The 24225-nt window shown below is 36.4% G+C and overlaps 1 protein-coding gene across 1 annotated transcript in view; it reads right to left on the reverse strand.

Annotated features, from left to right (window-relative positions):
• Window positions 1-24225, reverse strand: part of LOC117317674 (titin-like) — a 72425-nt gene that overhangs the window by 11271 nt on the left and 36929 nt on the right. Inside the window, 18 exon segments of the mRNA XM_033872545.1 lie at window positions 213-503; window positions 1021-1314; window positions 1517-1745; window positions 1747-1835; window positions 2225-2530; window positions 3368-3670; window positions 4005-4049; window positions 4414-4725; window positions 4980-5060; window positions 6304-6479; window positions 7015-7155; window positions 7371-7558; window positions 8102-8565; window positions 10000-10175; window positions 12331-12490; window positions 14795-15031; window positions 15298-15408; window positions 16101-16241. Of these exon segments, the coding sequence (XP_033728436.1) occupies window positions 213-503; window positions 1021-1314; window positions 1517-1745; window positions 1747-1835; window positions 2225-2530; window positions 3368-3670; window positions 4005-4049; window positions 4414-4725; window positions 4980-5060; window positions 6304-6479; window positions 7015-7155; window positions 7371-7558; window positions 8102-8565; window positions 10000-10175; window positions 12331-12490; window positions 14795-15031; window positions 15298-15408; window positions 16101-16241 (3744 nt within the window).

A 24225-nucleotide genomic window follows, 5' to 3' on the forward strand; every position in this document is an offset into this window, starting at 1 on the left:
AGTTAAGGAATTCTATCAGTTTAAATTATGTTGAAGGAGCTGGGGTCAGAAATGAAGTAGGGTAGGTAGATTAGAATTTTTTTTTTAAATATATTTTCACTTAGGTTACATGAAGAGAAGGCACACAAATATAGGGATTTGTAGGGTAAGAGGTTCGAATCATCCTTGTTTTTAGGGGTTTTTTTTGGCTACCGTTTTTTCTTTCTCCTTACCTGGCATAGAGGAAATAGATACTGGAGGAAGAGGCTCCAATTGTCCAGATGTGGTGACTGGTACGATCCGGAACATGTAGTCCCTGCTGGGCTGGAGACCACCCACTCTGTAGTGAGTGTCCGTCAGTCCGGAGTGGATATTCCTCCAGGAAAGACTTGGAGGTTCCTGCATCTCGATGTTGTAAGTCAAAGGCGTGTACATGTCAACAATAGGTCGTTTCCATGACAATCCGAGAGAGGTCGGCTCGATATCCAGTATTTCTGGTCTACTGGGATGGAAAGTTCTTGGTGCTGAAAAACAAATAAATATTGCTCTATTATTATCCTATAATACAATGGTTACTATACACTAAATATTACTTATAGAAGGAGTGGGCTTATAACAGGATCATGAAATAGCATTTTCTAATGAAACTCCAAAAGACTTGTGGGCCTATCACCATGAGGCCATGTAGTGAGGTCACATTAAAATAAGGTGAAGGTGAATTATTTTAACAAATCAGGTAGCCTTTCATCCTAGCATGCTACTGGTCAATTATCTTGATCCTGGGCTTCGTGGTCATTGAGAGGAAATCCTTTCAATGTTTCAACACATAACAATGTGACCTTAAAAGTAGGTCAAGGTCAGTCATTTGAACAAACTTGGTAGCCCTTAATGCTTTGTACAGACACAATATCATCAACCTGCATGGGCCTCTTGGTTATTGAGAAGCTGATTTAATGCAGAGTTGCACCAGACGGATGGAAAGATGCCGCACCACAGCATTTCAGGCAGTTGACCTAAATATTTTACTCTAAAAGAACTTACTTGGCAGAGAACTAAGGGATACAGAAGGCAATGGATCAAGTTGTCCCAAGGACGTCTCCGGGACAACACGGAACATGTAGTCTCGACTGGGACCCAGACCACTAATCCGATAACGAGTGTCGGGAATGTCTGACGCCATTGTACGCCAGTCCATACTGGGCGGAGCCTGCATTTGAACTCTGTATCTGAGTGGTCGAGTTGAGTCAAGAGTAGGAGGTTGCCATGCCAATGCCAGGCTATCTGTGTCATCATACATGAGTCTGGGGGTGTGGTCTAGTAGAGGGCGGCTTGGACCTATAAAACAATAAAATCATTAGAAGAAAGAAAAAAATGATAAAGAAAGAAAATTAGCTAAGACACACCTGGATTTCGGATAAAGAAAACCATTTCATTACTGAGGGCAAAATACGTTATCCAAATACTGAGATTATATATATAGTTTTATGTTAATGCAGGCTTAAAATTGGTCAGTTTCATGTATTTTTCTTACACTTACTGGGAAGTGGCCGACGGTACGAAACAGGAAGGGCATATGATGGAGGACTGATTCCATAGGAACTCAGAGCCCGGACACGGAACTTGTAGTCTCGGTCTGGAGCAAGGTCAGTGACTCGATAGCGTTGAGTTGGTATGCCAGACACAACAGGCCGCCAATCATCGATTGGCTGTTCCATCATCTCCACGGAATAGAGGAGTGGCTCATCGTCACGGTGATAAGGCGGGATGTTTCACTCGATTCCAAGACAAATTAATTCCCTCAGTGTCAAATTCATGATCATCAAGTTGGATCCTGTCGATTGGCACTCGTGTTGTAGCTATACGAAACATAAAATATATCTAAATGTAGAGAAGCTCACATCTCATATGATTTTTTGAACTGGAGTTCTGCAAGTTTTAAAAAGTATAAGTGGAATTGGATTTGCCTGAATTTTTTTTATCAAATACAGAATTGCATTTGTCAGGTTAAGTGGATAAAACTTTAATTTTCATCAAATAAATCAAATAAGTGTCATCTAAATCATATTACAATATTACTGACTGAAAAAGGACCCATTGCATATAACTGTAAGTGTCCAAAACTACCACACCATGAAAATTATGTGTTTAGAAGTCACTTTGCTTTTGTAATTTGTACAGAACAATGGTTTGAAATTGAGAGTGGTCAATAAAACACCTCATTATACATTAAATAATGGCTGCATACCCATAGTTCTGTACAGAGATGTAGCAGGTGATGGTTCACTGAGAGGGCCAGCCAGAGATCTGGAGCGAACTCTGAACCTATAGTCATCGCCAGGTCGAAGGTCACGAACTGTGTAGTGGGGTTCACGGATATCCTGTGCGATCTCACGCCAGTCACGGCTTGTTGGCTCCTGCATCTCAATCATATACCTTAGAGGTTCTTCGTCAAGGGCAGTGGGAGGAACATCAACACGTTCCCATGACAACTTCACATATTCTGGCTCCATTTCAACGATTTCTGGTCGTCTGATTGGCACACCAGGGAAACCTTCAAACAAAAATAACTTTTGTGTAAAATAACTAGGACAGTTACATCTATCTTGCAAACTTTTAGGAAAATATCCATAATGTCTGCTAATGTTTGTACATACATGTGTCTGTGGCAACATCTTACTCAGAAGGTGTCAGGTTTTCCATGTGTAAGAGAAACATCTACAGTGATTGAATCTTAAAGATAGGCTTAGGGATTGATAATATAACAAATGAAATTCCTTTTTGAAATTTTGTCTACACCTTTAAAATTAATATACAGGAAAACTTGCATGGTGCTCTGGGAAATCCTTACAATGATGTTCTCTGGTATCATGTGTTTTTAATAATGTTGAAATCGAATACATATTCAGCAAAATAGAAATATTCAGCTACCTCATTGGAATGATGTAAAATGTGATTTTTTCCCTTGTGATGTGGATACCCGTAGGTAAGACTTAGCTATTAGACTACTATACATTATTGCCTTCTTTTGAGGGCGCTGTGGTGTGATAGTGTTGTCGAGGGATGGCAAAGTATCCGAGCCGGAGACAAGGGTGGTATTCTATACCAAGACAACACTATTGGACACTAAAGTACACTGAAAAGAACACAATTTCTTTTTTAGTACATTACACTTATATTTTACTTCGCTAATTTTAATATTGAATATAATATTTCACTAATGGTGGGCCTGTCAGCTATTTTTTTGTTGTATGCATCCAGCATAGCAGTAACAGTGATGTAACGATAGATTTATGTTCAATTTCACACAGATATTTCATCCGTCATGAGAACTCAGGTTTCTGTGGAGTCAGGGACAGACCCTACATAAACCATTGTTTTGGATACTTACTATGCGCTCTGGGAAGCCAAAGAGGCTCGGATGGTTCACTGACTCCATATTTGTTTTCAGCTCGGACTCTGATGTTGTAGTCATGGCGATCCTGGAGCTGTGGCAGATAATAACTTGGTGTGGATAGCCCACTGGCCATAGGCAGCCAATCGGTGCTTGGCAACTCCTGCGCTTCCACACGGTACGAAACAGGAAGGGGCTTCTTGATAGTCACTGGAGGCGGGGCTGGTTTCCATGCCAACCTAACAGATTCCTGTCCGTAATCGGTTATGACAGGTCTAGTTGACGGTAGTGATGGAGGTCCTATAAATGAATATTTATATCATCGCAATTTTGTAGATCTGTATGAAAATGTATATATGGTTTTAAGATTTAATATTTTATGCACAAATAGTACAGTTTTATATGAATAACTAAAATTATGTTCGAAACCAGGTTGTCATGTCATAGATACAAATTTACATATGGGTACATTTTAAGATAAACTATAGATACAATTAAAATATAGAATATAAAAATGTAATAAGCTAGACTTTTAAATTAATTTTTCTCCAAACATTTCTCGGTAGCCCATTGTTTTGATTCCATAAAACTAAACACAAATATAGATTGTTTCCTACGTTATAATCATACTTACTCTTGCTCTCAGGTAGAATAACTTTCTTCTTCTCTATCTTCTCATCTATAAATAGATACAAATGTTACCATGCAAACAAATTTCTCATCAGCTTAGATATAGATTTCCTGTTTTCGTATTACATAGACACACAAATGCAGCATTATAGTTTATCCATGTTTGCTATACATGTATTTTCTCTTTACGAGAAATATGGCCATACATGTAAGCTTACTTTTGTTCCCTTTTATCAATAACTGTATTGATAAAATAAGCTCCAGTCCACAAATATGCCCCCTTCTTCATTTTTCCAGACTCATCAATTTCAGAAAAGTTATATAAATGTAGTTCATGAATAAACCCTCCCAGACCATTGTAAACTAGCTGTAGTAATTAGCACTTAACTTAAGTTCATCACTATTTTACCCACCCAATTTGATGCGTTCCAGCCTAGCAGGCTGTGTGGGATCGCTCTGACCAAACTGGTTCTCTGCACGAACGCGGAACGCATATTCCTTATCTGGGTTCAAGTTCTTTGCCATGAATGTGTTGCTGTGGATACCATCCCCGATTGTCTTCCAATCTGCATTTGGTAGGGCCTTTGACTCAACAAGGTATCGGATGTTACGTGCATCCTTTGGCAGACCTGATGTTGGAGCAGGTGCCCATGACAAACGCACAGTATCTGGTCGTGTGCTCTTTATGGTTGGCTCATCTCGAGACATGGTTGGTGCACGAGTAGCTATAAAATTAAAAAAAATTAGCAATGTAGCATATGTTAATGTAGCATAAAAATTGGATGAGGACTTCGGAAAGTTTTTTGAGTTTTCAAAATCATAGTCATGTCTGTGGTTGATTTGCATTGCTTTATCCATGTACTGAAGACAATTAATCAGCCCTCTTTTTTCAAAATATTAGAAGTAACAGGACTGAATGGTTTTGTCACTAAAGAAAACTAGATTTGTTTTTATTAATGCTCCTCAGGTTAAAACTTACAATCCAACATATCTTCTCGGGAAAGGCGTCTGCCTTTCGAGGTCTTGGATGGGAAGTCACGTTCCATAGATTCTTTTGGCTCTGCAGACAACAAAAGATCAAGTATGAATGATTTCCTTTTAAAAAACTTTTCAAGCACAAAAATATCTTTATTGAAACAGGTTAACTAACTATAGTTGAGAATATTACTTTACTTCTCAGATTTATTAGTTTGGTTTGTTTTTGTTTAACGTCCAGGGTCATTTAAGGACGTGCTAGGTTTTGGAGGTGAGGAAAGCCGGAGTACCCGGAGAAAAACCACTGGCCTACGGTCAATACCTGGTCAGTACCTGGCAACTGCCCCAAGTAGGTTTCGAACTCGCAACCCAGAGGTGGAGGGCTAGTGATAAAGTGTTGGGACACCTTAACCACTCGGCCACCGTGGCCCTATAATAATTTAATAGAGAGGATATCTTAACTTAATCCTTTCAGTGTTAAATTCTCTTGTTCATTCTTTTTGTAATGCAGAGCTCTCTGCTTTTGTGAGCATGAATTAGATGTTACATAATGATAATTTGTTTGTGAGAGTTATGTCATGAATATGTGACAGTCAGAAAAGGATGTAATTTTCTCACCCAATCTATTGACGTGTGTGCATGCTCACAAGAGCAGGTAACTCTGCATTACGAAAAGATTTCTTGATGCATATGTGAAGGTTTTTCCATATGTAACAGCTTGTATATGTTTTACCAGGAAGCTTTGCCTTTAAATTTTGGTGGTAATTGTATAATGTACTCTACAAGTTTCAACACAAACTTTAATGATAAATGTTTATGAAACTGGAATATACAGAATCTTTCCTGACTTAATTATTTCTCTGTAACATCCAAAATCTATTTAATTGGAAAGGAATAAGTGTGAACAACATCAGGATACAGTGTATATTATATATTGTCAGCAATACACAGCAATATATAATTGATAATAATCTAAAGTTCTTATATACCACTTTATATCACAGCAATATAGCCTTCTCAAAGCGGTTTCAAAATATCAACCATTATCGAGCCTTTAGCGACCAGCAAATATCTTTCTCATCTACCTGGGGAGAATGCAGCTGGAGCTGCCATTTCTGTGCAATAACTTACATACAACATTTCTTGCACTGCCCTACCACATACTTATTTACAGCTGAGTTGACTGTTACACAACAGAGTAAAGTATCTTGTTCAAGGCAGTGCCTGTAATGAGACTTTAACTAGCGACCTTTCTGTCATATAGCCGATCGAGAGTCCTACTAATAGGCGACTGTGCCTCTAACAAATCTCAACATTTTTATACGTACTGCCGATACGAAGACTTGCATTGGTGGAGATCTCTCCCGCTGGATTGGTCAAAGTACAAGTGTAAATGCCCTCGTCACCGGCCCCAACATCATACACCTGTAGTCCACAATTACCTGCGGAGTCCTGGGACGTCCAGTACTTCTTACCCTGGGTTATTGGAACACCATTCTTAAACCTGCATGGAGACACATTTACAGAAGTCAGATAAAACAGTAAAACTTTTTTATAACGAAATCCTTAGGACCAGAGGAACAATTTCAAAATAACGGAAACTATACACTTTGTAGCTTAAGTTTAAGCTATTTTTTAGGATTTTCTAATTGATTTTGTAATAAGCAGACATTTTGATCGTGTCTGTTTGTCTTAAAAAGGGTCTACTGTATAGTCTGATATAGACACTGTGGACACATATTATATGTATTATATTATAAATATCTTATATATTAAGAATCATAAAAAAGTGAATGCTATTCTTCATAAAGAAATTGCAAGAACTTATCATTTATGTATACAATACATATATTCATACAGCCATGATATTTTTTAATTGTCAGACACATAAATGATACCGAAATAAAGCTGTTTTCATAAAAATTTAACACATTTATGAGAAAAATCTTCTACTGTTCACCCATACTGCTATCAAAAGCAGTCATCAGAAATCAATGGACCATGACAATTATGCAAAAACCTCTTTAAAAAATGCTTACCACTGGACATTAGGTTCTGGGATTCCCATGATACGGCATTCAAACTTGGCAGATTGTCCACTTGGGGTGCTCACATCCTCCATCTTCTTCAGGAAAGTAGGTGCACAGCCATAACGTGCATCGAAGTCCTTCTGGGTGAAACTGTTTGAAGGGAAAGAACTCTCAAATTTACGAGTAAATAGACAACAAGATCGACTTGAAATCTTTTACATCTGGTCGAATAGAATAACCTGCCCATTTTGATGCTATCCACAGGTTCCATTGAGCAATTTACAGGAAAGGGATTACAGCTATGTGACAGTGTCTCGTTATACTCGAGAGTAAACAGGTATCACTTTATCAAGTATTAAATGTACCTTGGCTCCTCAGCCGGCTCTAACTGTATCCTCGACTCCTTAACCAACAGGTTACAACTGCAGTACACCTCACCCTCCGAGTTGGCAGCTTTACATGTGAACTTCCCATCATCCTCTAGGCGGACATCACTGATGGTGAGACGATACACGTCCCCTTCATGACTTTTACGCATTCTCCTATGGCTTCCCTGTAGGTAAAACAAGCATGATTATCTAAAGTTCTGATTATATTATGAATTTATTTATTTTACAACTATCACGAAAACAAGTTTATACACTTATTTTGTCACTCTTGTTGGCCTGGATGGAAGCGTGCTTTTTCTTGTTCTATCAGGGAAGTATAAAACTTGAGTCCATTAACCAATGCCCAACCTGATCCATCCAGTGCTTTTTCTTTCTGATTTCGGATGGGGCCTTTTTGCCTCATTTTGGGCAGAAAATTGTTGAATTGGGGAAAATTTTTCAGGAGTAAACTGCAAATTTTGGGAATTTGGCTTTAAATGAAATAATTCCAATTGGGAATGGGGCCCATTAACAGCCCCAAAACGCCCCTCAGAAAAAGCCCTGCCATCAAAAATATATGTTTTTATTGTACAGGAATTGAGATAAAAAGTAAGGAAATTTGCATTTTTTTTATATAGAATTATACTTTATTTTCATCTGCCTCATGCATGCCAAGAAATTTTTGACTTTCAATTCCAGTTCAAATTTATAATTAAACGTGTGTTTACCGAAATTTGCTTATGGTTGTACTGCCATGTGACTTTGGGTTTAGGCTCCCCGACGACAACAACTTCAAACTCGAAATCCTCATTCGTCTTTGCTGTGACGTCACACAATTTCTTTAGAAACTTAGGCAGCATTGGTACGCCTTTGATTTTCTTGTCGATGATGGTAATTCCTGCAGAACAACTCGCCTCTCCAAGTCCGTTCTTTAGAAGGCAGGCATATTTTCCAGCATTGTCTTTGCTTACTTCTTTGATTTTCAGACTACAAAAATTAGCTTGGTTCACGATGGCAATCTCTGAGGTGGCAATCAGTTCATTGTTGTTATGCAGCCATTGGACACTTGGCTGGGGTTTCCCAGCGATCATACACTGCAGATCACAGGGTACACCCTCCGTTACAGTCTGGTCATAAAATTTGGTCAAAAATTTGGGTGCCATGTCATCATCATCCATATTGTCATGGAGAGCTTAAAACAAAATAGATATTTGTTCTTGAATTTTTTTATTTTTTTTAAATGAAAGAATAAAAAAAAATCTCTCTAAAGTTGACTTTCAGAATTAAATTAAGAAATAATTAACGATGATTCGTGTATTGTTGCAGGATATACAATGAGGACGATGGGAAAACCTTGTAATTTATTTCTTGAGTATTGCATTATTTGTTGATGAAATATACATTTCTTTACAGACACTACAGTACTACAATCAAGAGCATCTATCATATGGCATTGATTTTGAAAATTAAAAAAGGGATAAAAAAAAAGAAAAGAAAAAAAAAGGAAGGGGCCTCGTAGGATTCGAACACGCATCGTGATAAAAATTGAACGAAAGACTAACCCATTAGCCCACTCGGCTATAGTAACGTTACATAAAGTGTGTGAATATTAGATATATAAAATTGGAACAGCCTTGACTCACGAGCGTGTATTATTGGTACGAGCGTGTATTATTGGAAAATAATACATGGTTTTAAACCAATCAAAACTGGCATTGCATAGCAAACATGGTAGAATCCATCATAATCCTTGCAATGTCTTCATCAGAATCTCTGAAAATTTAACTTTCTTCAGTTGGAATAAATATTTTACTAAACAGAAGAATAGTGAAAATCATCACAAATTCTTCAATTCATGTTAGAGTTGTGCTTGCTTCAGTTTCCTTTTTACAGTGATTACAAAAGAAAGTAGGTATGTTGTGATGAATTACTACAGTAACATTTTGGACCATCTTGTGTGTATTAATGGTGAAAATTTACTCTTATCCATGCATCCTCAAATAAGCCCCCTCCCTTAGAGTCAAAGTTAAGTATTTTATTTATCCTCAAATAAGCCCCCTCCCCTATTGTAAAGGTTAGGTACCAAGCTGCAGGTCCTCAAATAAGCCCCCTACCCTAGTGTAAAAGTTTAGTACCGTATTTATCCTTAAATAAGCCCCCTACACTTGTTTAAAAGTTTAGTACCATATTTATCCTCAAATAAGCCCCCTACCCTAGTTTAAAAGTTTAGTACCGTATTTATCCTCAAATAAGCCCCCTACCCTAGCTAGTTTAAAAGTTTAGTACCGTATTTATCCTCAAAACCCCCCCCCCCCTAGTTTAAAAGTTTAGTACCATATTTATCCTTGAGTAAGCCTAAGAGGGCTTATTTGTGAACTTCTGAATATTATGTAGCAATAAAACTTTATTTATGTTTAGACAGTATATAATAATATGAAACACGGAAATAAAATGACCCTTACAGTCGCATTACATCATTTTGAAGCAAACAAAAAAGTTTTTCCCAAATACAGCAAAGAAAATTCCCCAAAAAATACTCTAGATTTTTATCCATGATTTTTAAATGACAGAATGTTCATGAACACAAACTTGGTATATTCGTGATGCATCAGTTACATAGACATACCTAGAACGTTGAGGTACGCCTCAGTCATGGCCTCGCCGTACTTGTTGTGGGCCCAGCATGTGTAACGACCTTCGTCATCTGTATCTACGGACTGAACCAGCAGCGAGTAGATCTCGTCATTAAAGTTCAGAAGTTTGAACCTCTCACCAGAGGTCAGCACCTTGCCATCCTTCATCCTGTTTTGGGAAAATGATTTGTTAAAATCAAGTAACTATATTAATTAATACACTTAGAAATCAGATGAATACAAAGTCTGGGGCAACATTCAAGAAATGCAATGTTTATTTTCACTCTACCTTCCGAACAGCTTTAAGTCCATGTGAACAACGTACATTGTAGAGTTATGTGATCGCACAACGTTCCACGATACTGGTACATGTACATGTAGATGTATCACCAGGCCGTCAAAAACTAACAGGTCATACATGTTCCATGAATGAAAACAATTGTTATGCAGCACGTATATATAATAGCGACCATCTTATATCATAATTTGAATTTTTTTCGTATATGTTTTCGTATTACTAGTTATTTCGTAATATTTATAAACCGATCGTTAGCTGTGCGGTTTACATCGCACAGTTTTGCGGTTTGTATCGCACATCGCACATTTGTGCGCACGATGTGGCAAAATATTTTTGGAACGATGTGCGATCACACAACTGTATGAGCTTCCAGCTAGCTATAATCCTACAGGAGACACAGTACAGTAGGATACCTGATAAATGATTTAAATAAATAATTTGATTGACACAATTAAGTCTTTCGGCTAATAGAATTTCAAATAAGTTTTTTTGAAAATTTATGAATTCCATATTATATTGACAAGTTAAAAATTCTATCATATTCATAACAAAACAATTGAACCTCAGCAATATTTTAGACACAAAGGCTTCCTGTTAAAGATTATGCTTTTTACAACTGTAACAATTGCATGCTGCTGTAGTTTATGATTGATGAAGCCCCAATAATGTTAATGACATTTAATGTATCATACATTACTCATAGTGTAGTATATTGAATAACAGTCATGTGATATATATACAAAAAATGCCCGTAAACACTATATTACTATTTTTTTTCCATAAAATACTCCAAACTTAAATATCCCAGTTCCATATGGATATTATTGCAATCCATTCTTACTAATCCAGTCATCAATACATTGGTTAGACTGTGAAAGAGCTGGATTGTTGGATCAGTTTTAAATTGAACAGGGCAAAAGGATTACACGTTATCGAAATATGCACATATAAACAGTGAAATTGAAGAATAAAGGGCAATAACTCTGTATAAACAGAAAAACGACACCTATAGTTTCAATAGGCAACATTTCCCCCATTTGGAGAGATACTCCCATACAAAATATGTCGGAATCTAACTTTACAATCATATTGATTTTAAGCATGCAATACAGGTATATATACACAAAACTATGGGTATTTATTATATTGAAAGACAATGGAGAAAGGGCGACAGACTACCTTGTGGTAATGTGATGGTTGGAAAGTCACAGGACAAGGACTAGAAATGTTTAAACATTGTACTGGTATCAAAAGTCATGTCATATACATTACATATGTACATACAAACAGTAACGGACAGGTGTGGGTCAGAAAAGTATGAGTACTGATGGAAAAATCAGAGGAATTGGGACTTTCATATATGTTTTTGTTTGTACCTGTCCAAATCACTTTGTTGCCTAGTTTTGTCCACATCCCTCCAACAATCTAGCCATGTTTCTGTTTATTCCAAGTCTATCTATCATCTTATCAATTTGTTCCTTCTTTACTCGTCACCCTTTCCATAGTTATCTCCCTTCTTTCAATGTTATAAATAGGCATACAATTTATATTATCGATACCAGTTCACGATTTCAGAGCTATGTGTCTACCTTTTATCAGGAACTCTGACAACTAGCTACCTCCACCTTTAGTTATATTAGAGTAAATTAATATTTACGTATAAATATAAATCTCAATACCTGTGACCTAGCCTCTCCCAGTCCTCCACATCCCAATTTCTCATTTCCCCAAAATATTTTTCTCCTTAATCCTTCTGTCTTTTCCAACCCCTTCCCACCTATCCAATCTGTGCCTTCTTTACCATTTTTATACATGCATACATTTTTTTTTGTTGCACACACACTATGTTATCCTCCCCCCCTCCCCCTCCCCTAAGATAAATAGGCTGCCAGGGTTGGGGTGCCCTGCGGTCAGCACCAGTACAAAAGGTGTCCTCATATACTCCATACCCTAAATTAAGAAATTTCAGGACAGTTCCTGCTGTACTTATAAAACCCAACATCCTGACTCGGTTCATCCGACCTACCAGATAATGTCGGGTTTGGGATACGCCACCACTCGGCAGTCAAATCGGGCTAACCTGCCCTCTTCTACTTGGCAGTTCTTCATCTGGAAGAAGTAGGCAGGCGTGCGGAACTCATTGTCAGGGATTCCCTCGCGGTACTTCAACAGGTCGGAGGGTTGGGCTAGAAACCAAAGGGAAGGCAACATGCAAACATTTGTCTCACAGTGTCAAGGTCGGATGGATATTCCAGGGAGAGGCAACATATCATTGTACAGCCGAATTTAATCTTAAATATCATTGTATAGCAGAATTTAATCTAACATATCATTGCACAGCAGAATTTAATCTAACATATCATTGTACAGCAGAATTTAATCTAACATATCATTGTACAGCAGAATTTAATCTAACATATCATTGTATAGCAGAATTTAATCTAACATATCATTGTACAGCTGAATTTAATCTAACATATCATTGTACAGCCGAATTTAATCTAACATATCATTGTACAGCAGAATTTAATCTAACATATCATTGTACAGCCGAATTTAATCTAACATATCATTGTATAGCAGAATTTAATCTAACATATCATTGTACAGCAGAATTTAATCTAACATATCATTGTACAGCAGAATTTAATCTAACATATCATTGTACAGCAGAATTTAATCTAACATTGCTTGAAGTATTATTACACTTTAGTTCAGATATGTGATCTTTACTGATCATTTAAGGAACATCTATTGACAGTATTATCTGGCAATGCAATGGGCTTATGAAGTAATTTTTAACATATTAGATACATAAAAATTTCCATAGATTTCCATTAGAAATAATTTCAAACATTATTATCCTAAGAGAAAGCGTGTATTACAATGTTTATACATGTATTTATATGTTCAGTTTGATAACTGTGAAACTATACTTTGGACAGTATCATTCAATATTAGGGATTCTAGATTTGTTTCCAGATTTCTAGATTTGTTTCTAGATTCCTCAGCCTATGTAAAAGAATGTATCGATAATGCTGCTTTTTATTTTCCTAATTCTAGTTAGGTAGCTTTGAATAAGAATAAATATTGATTGGCATTTAATTGATTTTGATCAATTTGTAGCATTCAGCTGTAAACTTGAATTCCTTGTATATACAACTGTCAAAATATATTATATTGTACAAAATCAAAATGATAAAAATAAAAAATATGTTTTGCTTATCAAGAAAATAACTTGTTTGACACTGATCTCAAGATATTCACTAAAAACAATTAAGTATTATTTTCTCGACAAGAACAAAATAAATATATGTAATGAATTAATTAAACTTGATATTAATTTAATACACATGGTTAAGTATACGTTCATGCTTGACTGAACATCTTAAAAGATATTTATAGATATATACTGGAGAACAGAACATGTACACATGTACAATACACAATAGGAATCATTTGCAGCTAAATTATTATCAAACATGTTTCCCGATTCATGACAAATAAAACAAACATTTAAACTAATCTGAAATCTCAACATTTTTTTTTTTTTGTAAAAATAATTAATCTATATAATATATCAAGGATTTAAGTTTTTCTTCACTTTGTCATTAACAAAGATAATTAAAGATTAAGTTTTTGATACAACTGATTCCAATTCAACAGAATACATATATTTTTTGTACAGGAGGAGTCAGGAGAAATAACAAATACAGTGTACTTAATTTTCTTGTATGTAGTTCGGAATTACGGAAATACATTTTAGGTACATCTATATATATATATATAGGTTACAGTTGTGGTCACACTCTACATACCCCGAAGTAAAACTGCATTCACAGATGTTGGAAAAGAGAAAGTGGGAACAAGTTGTGCTGCATTCATGAGGAACAAACAATTTGGTGGGTGTTTGGTTTTTTCACAAATGGATTTTTTGTCAAATCTCAAGTTTTTGTTTTTTTTGTGATCTTTGCTTGTTCTGCCGATACATTTTTCTTTTCTTTTAATTTTTTTTTTCACAATTCAGTTACCGGTACCTTGTAAAATATTCTTGCAAAATGTTGAAAGATATGAGACAGATAATGACAATATACTGTGACTAATTTTGAGATAACAATGAAAAGCTATCGTAGAAAGTTGGGGTAAAAATAATGCTCTGGACTGAACATATTTGTGAAGTCTACCTCTCAAGACATGTTCCATGTTTACAGTGTTAATGTTTGGAGATTGTGGACTTATTTAAAAATCATGTTAAGCTTACTATTTTAAAACTGAAGATTCTGCACTTGAGCCGGTGCTTATTTGTAGATAAATGCAGTATTAATATGATATCAATAACATAATGTATTTCAGGGGAGTTTTGAAATACTTACAGCTACAAACACAATAATGTCATAAAAACAATAGAAAAATATTTTCTATACCCAGCAAAATATGTTTATTTGACAAATCCAAATCAAATGCATTTTTTTCTAAATGAAATCACTTACCATCTCCAACATAGAGCTCTGCAGTGCTAATGGTTGATCCATTAACATTCATAGCTCTGGCAGTGTAAACTGCTGTGTCGTCTGCACGTGCCCGTGGAAACTCCAGGATATTTGCGTCACCATCGACGATGACCCGACATCTGTCTGTGGCCATAAGTGGACGGTTGTTCTTGAGCCATAGGACTTTGGGAGGTGGAATCCCAGCAACAACACATTCCATTTGGGCAGAGGCTCCCTCTGGTGACAAAATATATAAAAAAATATATTGAAGCCACTGTAGGTGAACCCAAGGTCATACATACAGTTAATTTTTGAGGTCAAGGTTAAGTTTCATATATATATCAGAATTTATGATTTTTGAAATAATTATAACTTTATGTCAAAGATAGAGCTTATTGTAGGGGGGGGGGGGGGGGGGGGGGGGATACAGTTATCTGTTTTTAATAAAATAGTTTAGTCCATGCTTTTATTTTGGTGCATCCATCTGACCTTGAATCACTTACCTTCCACAACTGTTTTCTCCAGTTTCATTTGGAACACAGGTCGAGATGTTCCATCATCAAACTCGGGCTGGACACAGACCGCTTCCGAACTTGTGTCCAAAATATTAAAATCTGAAATAAAGTATTAATTTCAATGACCTAAAGTTTGTGTTTAAGTTCAACTCAGAATACAAGGACTTGATCTTAAAAGCAAAGTTTGATTCAATGTTTATATGATGTTACTGTCAAGCCGACAAAAAAATACTTTATAACATTCAGGCAATTTTTTAATAGACATCACAAAATTAGGAGATTCTTTATTCCATTAGTCATTTCACACAAAAAAAAAAGATTTTCTTCAGCTGCTGTACGTGAATATGGATTTTTATTAAACCTTAGATTATAAAAGTGATTTCTGCTTCAAACTGGTTGATCAATATCATCATCTATATTCAGCTAAAAGGTTAATAAATTTCCATGATCACCTCTATTAAAGATAATATAACTGTAGGATATACAGTACTGTACAGGCATTGTATCTCATAATGAAAAACCAAGTAACAAGAAAAGCAGCCAATTAGAGAAAACTTAACTTCATATTATTATGTTGATAGCAATCCCTAATTTTAAAACTGTAAACATATTAAGATGACAAATGAAATGACTGCCACATTCTTACTTAATCGCACGGGCAGAAAGACAATGAATTTAAGACTAAGAACTTGTTTGTTTCTGAAAAACTGTTCTCCATCTAAGCTATACGTCCTGTTTTTAGTGTGATTATATTCCATAAAAATGATGATAGCAGAGTTATCTGCCCTTACCATCAAATGGGCTGTCCCTTTCGACATCCTCTGCACGTACAACTTTACTGCCCTTCCTCGGTGTGGAGCTAACCACCTTGTGTTTGGAAGTTTTGATTTTTCTTCGTTCCGGCATCTTTAATTTGGCTGTATTTTCCACACCTGTAATGACACACAAAGAACAAATATATAAATCAATTTAACAAAAATACAGTTTCCGTTCATATTTAATTTCTCAGAATAATCACTTTTGTACATATATAATTCTTTTTTTTTTCTGAACATTTTTTTTTTCAATAATGGATGACATTTCAAAATCTATTTTTAGAATTAACCTTAAAAGTGAAAGAAAAATAGATCGATCTTTATTGATGGAAGCATGGGCTACAAAATGATGCATACACTGGGCAAAAAAACACACGCAAAAATTGAGCTAAATCTAGATTCAACAAGGTTACTAAATACCCCGATCAATTCAGCCCGGACTAATACATAAGTTTTGTTCACTGATGGTGACAGATGACATCTGACCTGTGACCTTTCAATTCAATAAACAAAACTAAGCAAGCACTTCATTAGGAAAGCGTTGTGTGATATGGAAATGGTAAGGTGGACAGACAGAATGACCGACAAACAGCATTATAAATTGTCCTTCAGATATTATTTTGAGGGATAAAAAGCATTTGCATCTAAGACTAGATTAAAAACATATCTGCAAATTGTCCATGCAGTCACAAGTGACCAAACCAAACTATTTTATAGTCGTTGTCAAGTGAATTGACACCAAAGTATTTATACAAGTACTAGTTTATCTAGTTATAATCTTTATTCTCAAAACAGACAAACATTTAATGACCTTCCCACAGCCAATACCAAGGTGATGATACAAACGTGTATTTTGGCTGCAGTCCCACTCTTTGATAGAGATTCCAGCCATAGAAACATAATACACATGCTTGGAAATTGGTTATCAAATGTTTTTACAGTCAGGCAAAGTCAAACAGCAAGGAGATCGGTATCTGGTAATTGTGAGACAACGCCCTGCAGGTTGTGTTCAGAAACTGTTTATGTCTATAGCTATACACATCTCTTGTCCTTGGTTCCGACCTGATAACTATAGCATTGGCAGAGAAACCAAGGTAGAACTCCCTTAAGGTAGAGAGAAGTTCTCCATAAAATAGGATCTCGCAATGAAGAGTTCCTCTTCAGATATAAATTTCTATTTCCTTGGGTTATCTCCCTTGTCAGGTTTTCTTCCTATAGTACATTATCTTATATGTCTTATCAATCAGTAACAGGTGTATCGACCTACTGGACGGGTATGTCTTAACTGTTATTGATGGCTGGATACTTGGACAACTGAAGTAATGGTGGCTGAAAAAGACAACCAGGTTAGTGGTAACTAGACAGTGGGACAATCAGATTAGTGGTGACTAGATATTGAGACAACCAGATTAGTGGTGACTAGATAGTAAGACAATCAGATAAGTGGTGATTAGATAGTGATACAACCAGATTAGTGGTGACTAGATAGTGGGACAATCAGATTAGTGGTGGCTAGATAGTGGGACAATCAGATTAGTGGTGACTAGATAGTGGGACAACCAGATAAGTGGTGACTAGATAGTGGGACAATCAGATAAGTGGTGACTAGATAGTGGGACAATCAGATTAGTGGTGGCTAAGTTATGGGACAATCAGATTAATGGTGACTAGATAGTGGGACAATCAGATTAGTGGTGACTAGATAGTGGGACAATCAGATTAGTGGTGACTAGATAGTGAGACAATCAGATTGATGGTGACTAGATAGTTGGACAATCAGATAAGTGGTGACTAGATAGTGAGACAATCAGATTAGTGGTGGTTAGATAGTGAGACAATCAGATTAGTGGTGACTGGATAGTGGGACAATCAGATTAGTGGTGACTAGATAGTGAGACAACCAGATAAGTTTGGTGACTGGATAGTGGGACAACCAGATTAGTGGTGACTAGATAGTGGGACAACCTGATTAGTGTGGTGACTAGATAGTGGGACAATCAGATTAGTGGTGACTAGATAGTGGGACAACCAGATTAGTGGTGGTTAGATAGTGGGACAACCAGATTAGTGTGGTGACTAGATAGTGGGACAATCAGATTAGTGGTGACTAGATAGTGGGACAACCAGATTAGTGTGGTGACTAGATAGTGGGACAATCAGATTAGTGGGTACTAGATAGTGGGACAACCAGATTAGTGGTGGTTAGATAGTGGGACAACCAGATTAGTGGTGACTAGATAGTGGGACAATCAGATTAGTGGTGACTAGATAGTGGGACAATCATATTAGTGGTGACTAGATAGTGGGACAACAAGATTAGTGGTGACTAGATAGTGAGACATTCAGATTAGTGGTGACTAGATAGTGAGACATTCAGATTAGTGGTGACTAGGTAGTGGGACAATCAGATTAGTGGTGACTAGATAGTGAGACATTCAGATTAGTGTGGTGACTAGATAGTGAGACAATCAGATTAGTGGTGACTAGATAGAGGAACATCAGATTAGTGGTGACTAGATAGTGGGACAATCAGATGAGTGGTGGCTAGATAGTGGGACAATCAGATTAGCGGTGACTAGATAGTGGGACAACCAGATAAGTGGTGACTAGATAGTGGGACAATCAGATTAGTGGTGACTAGATAGTGGGACAATCAGATAAGTGGTGACTAGATAGTGGGACAATCAGATTAGTGGTGACTAGATAGTGGGACAATCAGATTAGTGGTGACTAGATAGTGAGACAACCAGATTAGTGGTGACTAGATAGTGGGACAACCAGGTAAGTGGTGACTAGATAGTGGGACAACCAGGTAAGTGGTGACTAGATAGTGAGACAACCAGATTAGTGGTGACTAGATAGTTGGATAACCAGATATGTGGTGACTGGATAGAAGGACAACCAGATTAGTGGTGACTCGATAGTGGAACACCAGATTAGTGTTGACTTGATAGTGGGGTGACCAGATTAGTGGTGACTGAATAGTGACACAGCCAGATTAGTGGTGACTGAATAGTGACACAGCCAGATTAGTGGTGACTGAATAGTGACACAGCCAGATTAGTGGTGACTAGATAGTGGAACAACCAGATTTTTGGTGAACCTGAAAATTTCAGGATTCACTCTACATTTTGAAACTTAGATAGCTTTCTAGCTAAAACACCTTTTGTTGATTTGTATACAAAGAGGAATCTTACAGTGTTATTTGATAGATAGATAAACAAACACATTAAATACACCATAACTAATTTCTCTGATTGAACAAGACACTGGCCCAATGAGACCACAGTATCAATTTGCAGCCGTCCTGTCAAGGTGTATTTAACACATTTGTTGGCAGGATCACCATTTGTATCAGTGCTTTACCTGGCAAATTTCCAGTTCAATACCAACATCAAATAACACTATGCGTGTTACCTCCCAATGTCCGCAATTTGTACAAACACCTAGCTGACATTAAATGTGTGCAGAAACCACCAGCACCTATATGTGTATATGTCTGGTAAAAGTGAAGGTCACCCATTGGGAAGTAAAGGTCAAACAATTACGACATTTATCAACCATGAACTAGTGGCCGTCTTTTGTCTTTTCTTGTGATATTTTAGTCAAGGTCATCAAGTTGTCAAGAAGCAAATTAGGTCAAAGATCTTCAAGATGCTTTATTGTTTTAGAATATTTCCTAGCTCTGGCTGGGAATTAAGAGTTTTACATTAAAAAAATTGTATATTCATCCATTTTTAATCCAGACCTACTGTGTATTTATAAAACAAATGACTTCCCATATATAAATATTCCATTTTTGGCTAGATTTTTCAAGGAATCCAATAAATCTTTATTCTTGCTAATGAACTGCCAGAATACCCCATGTTCACTGGTCTGATCCATTGGTTTTCATGTGTCTGATGTGAGAAGAACAAAGAAAGAAAGAAAATTTCAATCCAACTGGCAGAAACTTCATAAAGCTTTTTTGGGACATTTTTCATTCTGATCTTCTTACAGGAAAATTCAGGAAGATTGAAATATAGAAAAAAACACTTTGTAATTAACCCTCCCCTCTGCCCTGAAAGTTTTCCTCAATATTCAGGAAGATTGAAATATAGAAAATGTTTAGTGTTTTACCCTCCGCCCTGAAAGTTTTCATCGATATTCAGGAAGATCGAAATATAGAAAAAACCACTTAGTAATTTACCCTCGGCCCTGAAAGTTTTCATCGATATTCAGGAAGATCGAAATATAGAAAATGTTTAGTAATTAACCCTCTGCCCTGAAAGTTTTCATCAATATTTTACAAACTCGGTCGGATTTCAATCACTATCTACCTTGAAGCAATAAACCCATGCCTAGGAATAAGCCCACCCATATAATTGCCGTACAGTTGAAATACTGGACACCAAATACTGTTTCATTGTTCTGAAACAACCTCACCCCTTCTTTTAGGGTTTGAGATAGCTCAGTTGGTTAGAGCATTGACCCATGTTGGTTTGTTTCTCGGGAAGCTGAGAAACCAACTACTTAATTGAGACCCGCCTCAAAATGACACTGGCTGTTCATATGGGTGATGAATCCAGCAAAAAAAAACAACCTTTCCAATTATAATTGACTTCCATGGCTTATTGAAGGATAAATATGGAATATACATCATTCATTCAAGGTTTCTATTATAAATTCAAGATTTAAAAGATTTAGAAATGAATTAATAACTTCAACACTTATATAACTGTACATTGTATATGTAAAATAGATATAACCAAGTAAGCAATCAAACTAAAAAGTCTACTTCTCTGAAACTCCTGAAAAAACCACAACAGTTACAAATTTTGCAGTAGATGAAGTAATAAATGTCTTCTTCAGTGGGATTTAAATTCTTGCTACCACAAAACTCTTACAAATGTGCCAGTTAAAACACATCTTACCACCTACATTTCCACCCACGACAATTACAAAATGTTAAAAGTCTAAAATCTGGCACAGGAAACAGAGAGATGGGTATATGTACAGACATACCGATACACAAAACAGCTGCAAATATTTATCAGAACTGAATGTGCTTTCTGCCTTAACCTGCAATCAAAGTATTGTTAGCTTACAGAACAAATCTAGAATTCTTAAAAAAAAATCTAAATAAATTAAACATTTTTTTAATATTTATTTTTAATCCTTAAATTATGTAATCAAAATTCTACTGCTTAACTTTTCAGAAACAAAACTAATTAATTGAAAAAATCCAAAAAGAAATAAACAAGATAACTTGCAATAAGCTGGTTTATCTCTGTGATCTTGACTTCAGAAGGAAAACAGCATGTTGTACTTGTGTTACCCCTCATGAGGTGGATCTGAAGTCTTGACATTACGTAACAACTGTTTTGATGTTTTGAAAGATTGATAGACATTTTTTGTAAGTTTCTTGTATGTTTTTCTTTATTTATGAGAAACCTGTTTTAGTCAAATTCCATGGAATGTTCACATAACTCCCAGCTTTGCCTTTCTCTAAATTTTAACCTTCATTTTGGTTTTCAAAAACGGCTAGGATGCATCTCCCAATTTTGAGATTTTAAAAACAGCTAGGATGCATATCTCCAAGTTTAAAGATGTTTTTGTCTGTCATTTTTAATATGTACACTGCTCTACGTTGAAAACTCTGGATATCAAGCTAAAGCTTCCTACCACTTTTTCATATCATAAGACAAAAGCCCATGCATGGTAATAAGCCCACCCATATACCTAAAGTATATGTAATTCAGTACAGTAGAGTGTTAACAAATGCTATTTCATTATCCTCCGATAAGCCAACTTCTTCTTCGTGTGAAAGTTTTTGTGAATTAGCCCTCTTGGTCGTAAATATTTCACTAAATAAGCTGATCGGGTCACTATTTGTTGGCACTGTAGGCAGTTAGAATATTTTGAAATTATTCCAAGAAATATAGTAAGAATACATGTAAGTACCTGGGAAACTCTCAGAAACCTGAACATGACAGAACATTAACACCTGTCCCTGTTTGTTACAAAAGAAAAGTAAGGAACTTTTTAGACTTATTGGCTTTGGTGATTAAGGGATACACTCATGACTTTCCAGACATAAATGCCCTTGCTACCACTTGACATCCTGAAACACAGTTTGGTGAGGACAGCATCAGCAGTTCCTTACATTGCATCTGAACGGGACAGGACGGACATCATAGTAACACTAAATACCCCCCATTTCATGGCTAGAGCCTAAAAAATGTCTGGTAGAACTGGTTGACCAAGAATGGTTGCCTATGTACTGTAGGTATACATGTAAACAGCTTGCCTTTGCACCAGATATTGGTTTTCACAGTAATTATTCCCTCAAACATGAGATTCTATAATTTTAGTTTATTTATTTTTTGTTTGTTTTTTTTTTGTTTATAATTCCCACAGGAGTTTAAGTCAAAGCTGTCCATGTTGCTCAATCTGTGTTTAAAGTGAAAATTTTTGCTTCTTTAAAAATTCTTTAAAGTGAAATGGCTGTATAACTCTAAAATACATTAATTGACCATATAACCAAACTAGAACTTAATTATAACCTACGTATCATCATTAAGCTCCAACATACTAGATTACAATTCTATATCTGTATCTGTTCAAGGTCGAGAACAAATCTATGACAGAATGACAGCCAAGGTCAAACTATATGCCTCGACCATCAAATGTTTTCGTACAGCCAGACCAACAGCAGACTTTCATATTATTTGTATATATTATTATCTCCTTCATATGCCGGTGATTTCCAGACTTGATCTGGTGCATCTGTTGTTGCCGTAGGCTTCTTTCCCCTACAACTGATGCCTGGATATATATGTATACTGATCAGATATCTATTAATGTTCCTGATAAACTATATAACATCTCTATCAGCCTCCCCATAGCTAATACAGTAAACAGATAGGGCTGTGATTTGGATAGACCCAATGTCGGGCACATACTAAAATATGGACTTATCTACAATTATATAATAATAATTTGAAGTTATTGTACTGAAAGCAATATAAAATATGAAAGTTGTAATACATTTTTATAAAATCTTTTGGGTGTAGTAGTAATTCTTTTATTTATAGTCGAAATAAAAATTATACAAATGCCAAGATACTACATACACTACGAGGAGGGTGATTTGGTACTCAAACGCTCACAGCGCGTTTCCGCCCGTCGAGCGATGGGGATTAAAACCCCGCTGCAATCCCGCCGTAATCCAGCGCAAGCGATGTCGCTGTGATCCCGCTCACGCAGCGATTCCGCTCTGACAAGGCAGCAACCCCGCTCAGCCAGCGATTCAGCTCCGGAAGGTCTGCAAACCCGCTCAGACAGCGATCCCGCTCCGGCGGGCCAGCAAACCCGCTCAGCCAGCGATCCCGCTCCGGCGGGCCAGCAAACCCGCTCAGCGAGCGATCCCGCTCCTGTAACATGGACACAAGAAATCCTGCAATCTTTTTTTTTTTAATATAACGATGAATAAGAAGGCACTCATATTTATTTCATCAGAAACGTTCGCAGATTGTAATGTAATGTTTACACAAATGTGTTTCGTATCCACTTGCTTGACTTGTTTTCTGCTTGTGTAAGTATCAAATCAGGAAAAATTTGGTTGCGCGAGTAATGAACTTTAGTTTAACAAAAAATGCATTTTATGGATCTTAAAGTATAATCATAGAAAAAGGTTAAACACAAAGTTATTTTTTAAACAACATCTTGTATCTAAAAATGTTCATACGGAGAGTAGCGTAGTGCAAAATGCAAATGTACATATGATTTTAATTAGATTGAGTACTCTGATATATTTCTAAGTTGTTTTGTCTTTTTGGTGTACATTGTACATACAGTACATGTACATGTTAGCTGGATCGTATGAAAGAGGAACATGACGCAATTTGGCCTGATTCGACCTAAAGGTGACCATTTTCAAATAAAAGGTAGTTCTCAGATTTGATATTCGCTGGTGTCAATAACATGGGGGAAAACATAGTTGTTGATGAAATATTTAAGTTTGGATGTCAATTAGACCATTAGTTTCTTTGATATAGGCAGGATTTGAAATGTGGTCGAATTGTACGATCGCCAGCCGTTATGTAGCCATGCCCGTCTG

Source organism: Pecten maximus, chromosome 19, assembly GCF_902652985.1.
Source record: "Pecten maximus chromosome 19, xPecMax1.1, whole genome shotgun sequence".
Lineage (NCBI taxonomy): Eukaryota > Metazoa > Mollusca > Bivalvia > Pectinida > Pectinidae > Pecten > Pecten maximus.